This window comes from Chrysochloris asiatica, unplaced genomic scaffold (assembly GCF_000296735.1).
Source record: "Chrysochloris asiatica unplaced genomic scaffold, ChrAsi1.0 scaffold00349, whole genome shotgun sequence".
Taxonomy (NCBI): domain Eukaryota; kingdom Metazoa; phylum Chordata; class Mammalia; order Afrosoricida; family Chrysochloridae; genus Chrysochloris; species Chrysochloris asiatica.
The window spans coordinates 1887470-1892557 of NW_006408867.1; the positions used below are offsets into that span (position 1 = coordinate 1887470).

At 38.9% G+C, this 5088-nt stretch overlaps 1 protein-coding gene across 1 annotated transcript in view; it reads left to right on the top strand.

The window, feature by feature from the left end:
* Positions 1-5088, top strand: part of MAEL (maelstrom spermatogenic transposon silencer) — an 86172-nt gene that overhangs the window by 6475 nt on the left and 74609 nt on the right. The window contains exon 5 of the mRNA XM_006875993.1: positions 2714-2755. Coding sequence (XP_006876055.1) covers positions 2714-2755 — 42 coding nt within the window. The remainder of the gene's footprint in view (positions 1-2713; positions 2756-5088) is intronic.

Genomic DNA, 5088 nt, shown 5'->3' on the forward strand with positions numbered 1-5088 from the left:
TCTTTTTTTTTTTTTCTCCCCTGTTCTTTCTTCTCCTGGTTGAGCTCTGATCATCCAGTCATCCGGTCCAGGTCATGTGGGTTACGCAAAGGCTTTTGACTGAGGATCATGACAAGCTATGGACAGCATTGTGAAGAAAGGATATTGCAGAAGCCTTAATTGTGCTCTTGAGGAACCTGTACATAGACCAAAAGACAGCCACTCTAATAGAACATGGGGACACTGAATGGTTTAAAATCAGGAAAAGTGTGTGCCAGGGTTGTACTCTTTCACCGTACTTATTCAATCTGAGTATGAATAGCAAATAATCTGAGAAACTGGATTATATGAAGAAAGTGGCATCAGGATTAGAAGAAGACTTACTAACCTAAGTATGCAGATTATGCAGCCTTTTTAGCTGAAAGTAAAGAGGACTTAAAATATTTAATTGATGAAGGTCAAAGACCACAGCCTTCAGTATAGGTTGCACTTCAGTATAAAGAAAACAAAAATCCTCACTATTGAACCAATAAAAACATCATGATAAATGGAGGAAAGATTGAAGTTGCCAAAGACTTCCTTTTGCTTGGATCCACCATCAACACTCACGGTTGACAACAATTGTGAGGGTAGTGCAGGACCAGTTAGTGTTTCATTCTATTGTGTATAAGGTTGCTACTGACTTGTTGCACTTAACAACTGTTGACTTACATGGAGCCTTACAATTTTGGATTTTCTAAAAAGCTGTTTTGCCTTGGTGGTTCTGTTCTTTATCCCCATTCTTCGCTTCACTAGTTTTTAAACCTTTTGCTCTGTAACCTTGAGCAAATTACTTAACCTCTGAATCTGTTCACTCATTTGTAAAGTAGGAATAATACCTTTGGAAGGCTATTCTTAGAAGTAGATGAGAATATGCAGGGGCTTCAAAAAGTTTGTGGAAAAATGATTTAAAAGATAATGGGATTTTTTCACGAACTTTTTGAAGTTTCCTCATATATGTAAATAACCTAGATGTTGTAAAGTGCCTTCAGATAAGTTCCGACTCATAGTGACCTTATATTTCCAAAGAGTGGCTGGTGGATTTGAACTGCCGACCTTGAAGTTCAAACCAGCCTTGCAGCACCTTATCCTGCAGCACCACAGCAGGACTCTTCCTACTATAACTCCCCATTAAAGGCACAATAGCTACAGAGAGATAGGATTTGATTCTTTTCCCAAGAGGGTAAAGAGTGGCTAAGGAACACCACCATACCCTTAAATATAAATATAAGGAATATGTAGAGGAGTGTGGGCCTTGGTGTGGTGCTGTAGGATAAGCAATGAGCTGCTAACCCTAAGGTTGGCAGTCAAATCCACCAGCTGCTCTTGAGACCCTATACAGTGTTGCTTTGTGTTGAAACAGACTCAATGGCACATAAGAACAACAAGCAGAGAAGAGTAAAGCAGAAGAAAGAATGTCATCTGCAGCTTTGTTGATTGCTTTAAATTCATTAGGACATCCCAGCACTATTTTGTCCTCATTTTTAGGTGGTGTTAAAAGTAATTTTTCTATGCACTGTTGTGATGGTGGTGGTGGTTATGTGCTGTTGAATTGGTTCTGACTCAGTGACCTTGGATAGGATGTGAAAGGTTGTAATATTCTTGGAACCAGGAAATCTCATCTTCGGTGGATGGCTGGTAACTCTTGTGATGTTAGTGAGTGTTATCAAGTTGGTTCTGACTAGTAGTGGTCCTGTGTAAGGTTTTTGTAGGCTGCAAATCTTTATGGGAGTAGAAAGCCCTTAATATTCCAAGGAGCAGCAGGCAGATTCGAACTGCTGACTTTGTGGTTAGCCACACAATGTGTAACCACTATGCTACCAGGGCTCCTAATTCTTGTGATGTTGTTAATTGCCATCACACTCTTATGATAGTTGTTGCTTAATACCCAAACTTGTTGCTGTTGATTTCATTCATGGCAACCTCATGTGCTGCAGAGTAGAATACTCCATAGGGCTTTCTTGGCTTTAACCTATTTTGGAAGCAGTTTTCCAGTTCTGTCTTCTGTGGAGCATCTGGGTGAGTTCAAACCACCAATCTTTAGGTTTTGATCACAGACTGCTGTCACTTAGGCTCCTTTAATCCAAACCTATTGCTATTGAATAAATTCTGAATCACAGTGACCCTTTGTGTTATAGAATAAAATTGCTTCATGGGAGTTTACTTAGCTTTTAATCTTTTGAAAGCGGATTACCAGGCCTTTCTTTCACAGTAACACTGTATGAAAGACACCAACCCTAAGGTAAGCGTATGTGCACAAACTGCTACCTAGGAGTCAGCCAAGTAGCTACTGTTTTTCATATAGGTTATAAAACATTAAAAAATAAATTGGAGACCACCCCCCTCCCCCCAAGAGATGCATACAACTTGCTACATCTAGGGCCTTTCTAGGACAGGACTGTCTTAGTACAAGGTTTCTTTTATAGTGTTTTTTTCCCCAGTAGGGAGTAATTTGCTTTTTGAAGTAACTTAAACAGTATTCCAGACTGCTGTGTTTGTTATCTTTGGTTAAAATTAAAGTAATAGGAGGAAATTTTAATCTTTTATTTTCATATGTTAATAAAATTATCTACCTATCATTAATAACAGTTACCTACTTCAGTCATTACATGGTCATTCTCTATTATATTACTATAGTATAACCAGAGATCTTCCAGATTTCTGCATCTCTCAATAATGTCATTTTGTATTGTAGGTGAAATTCCACGAGGATTTAGGTTTCATTGCCAGGCTGCAAGTAAGTATAAGGGAATTGGGTAGTAGAAGTTTACATTGAATATGTGCACACCTGGTTAACACTCATTGCTTTAAGCAGATATGTAAGACATAAGTTGAGAAGAAAAATAACCTTAAGTTGTTGTTGAAGAATCTTCACAGAAATGGTAAATGGTGTATGTTGATCTTTAAAAACGTTTATGGCTTATATAATATTCCTTTCCTTTAAGCTTATTATGGTTTTATTTCTATATATATCCTTTGAACAGGATCAGCTGCTGTAAGTTGCCAGGTATTTAGGTAAGCTTGTTAAGAGGTCTCACATTTTCTAAACTTAGGGCAATTTACAGGAATGTCCATACAAAATAAATAAATAACCCAGAAAACTTGAGGTGTATAAAATAATAGAATGATAGTTGTTGTTAGGTGCCATCGAATCAGTGCCGACTCATAGTGACATTATGCACAGCAGAACAAAACACTGCCAGACCCTGGGCAACCTCACTATTGTTGCCACAGTTGAGCCCATTGATGCTACCGCTTGGCCAATCCATCTCGTTGGAGGTCTTCCTCTTTTTCTCTGACCCTCCACCTTACCAAACATAATATCCTTCTCCAATGACTGGTCGTTCCCTCCTGACAATATGTCTGAAGTATGAGAGACAAAGTTTGGCCTTCCTGGCCTCTAAGGAACACTATGGCTGCACTTCCCAACACAGATCTGTTGGTTCTTTTGGCAGCTAATGGCACTTTTCAGTATTCTCCTCCAACACCATAACTCAAAAGCATCAATTCCTCTACAGTCTTCCTTATTTACTGTAAAACTTAAACATGCATATAAGGTAATTGAAAATACCATGGCTTGGGTCAGGTGCACCTTAGTAGTCCTCAAACTGCCATCTTTGCTTTTCAACACTTTAAAAAGGTCTTGTGCAGCACATTTGCCTAATGCAATACGTCGTTTGATCTCTTGACAGCTGCTTCCGTGAGTGTGGATAGTTGGTCCAAGAAGAACAATGTCCTTGACAATGTCCGTCTTTTTTCTGTTGATAAGAATGTTATTTATTGGTCCAGTGGTGAGGATTTTTGTTTTCTTTACACTGAGATGCAAGGCTGTGGTCTTCGATCTTCATCAGTAAATATTTTAAGTTATCTTCACATTTTCAGCAAGCAAGGTTGTATCATCTGCATATCTCAGGTTGTTAATGAGTCTTGCTCCAATCCTGATGCCACGTTTTATTCACGTAACCCAGCTTCTCGGATTATTTGCTCAGCATACAGATTGAATAAGTATGGTGAAAGAATACAACCCTGTCACACACCGTTCTTAATTTTAAACCATTCAGTGTTCCCATGTTCTGTTCGAACAACTGCCTTTTGGTCCACGTACAGATTCCTCATGAGTACAATTAAGTGTTCCGGAATACTCATGCTTCACAATATTGTCCATAGCTTGTCATGATCCACACAGTCAAAAGCCTTTGCATACAAATGAAGCACAGGTAAACATCTTTCTGATATTCTCTGCTTTCAGCCAAGATCCATCAGACATCAGTAATGATATCCCTCTTTCCATGGCCTCTCCTGAATCTGGCTTGAACTTCTGGAAGTTCCCTGTCAGTGTATGATTGTAGCCACTTCTGTATTACCGTTAGTAAAACTACTCACATGGGATATCAGAGATTGTCCAATGATTTCTACATTCCATTGGGTCACCTCTCTGGAAGGGGCACAAATGCAGATCTCTTCCAATCAGTCAGCCAGATGGTTGTCGTCCAAATTTCTTGGCAGAGATGATTTGAATGCCTCTTATGCTGCATCACTTTCTTGAAAAATTTCAATGTTTATTCCATCAATTCCTGGTGTCTTGCTCTTTGCCAATTCCCTCAGTGCACCTTGGATTTCTTCCCTCAGTATCATTGACTCTGGATCATATGCTACCTCTTGAAATGGTTGAACATCAGCCATTTCCTTTTGGTACAGTGACTCTGTATTCCTTTCATCTTCTCTTGATGCTTTCTGCATCCAGTAATTTGCCCAGAGAATCTTTCAGTAACGAAAGTTGAGGCTTTATTTTTTTCTTCAGTTCCCCCAACTTGAGAAATGCTGAGCGTTTTCTTCCTTTTTGGTTTTCTGATTCCAGATCTTTGCACATTTTGTTGTAATATTTGGTTTTATCGTCTCGAGCTGATCTTTGAAATTTTCTGTTCAGTTATTGTACCTCCTCATTTCTTCCATTTGCTTTAGCATCTCTACGCTGGAGAGCAAGTTTCAGTTTTCTTCTGGCACTCATTTTGACCTTTTCCATCTTTCTTGTCTTCTTGATGACTTTGTGCTTTCTTCATGTATGATGTT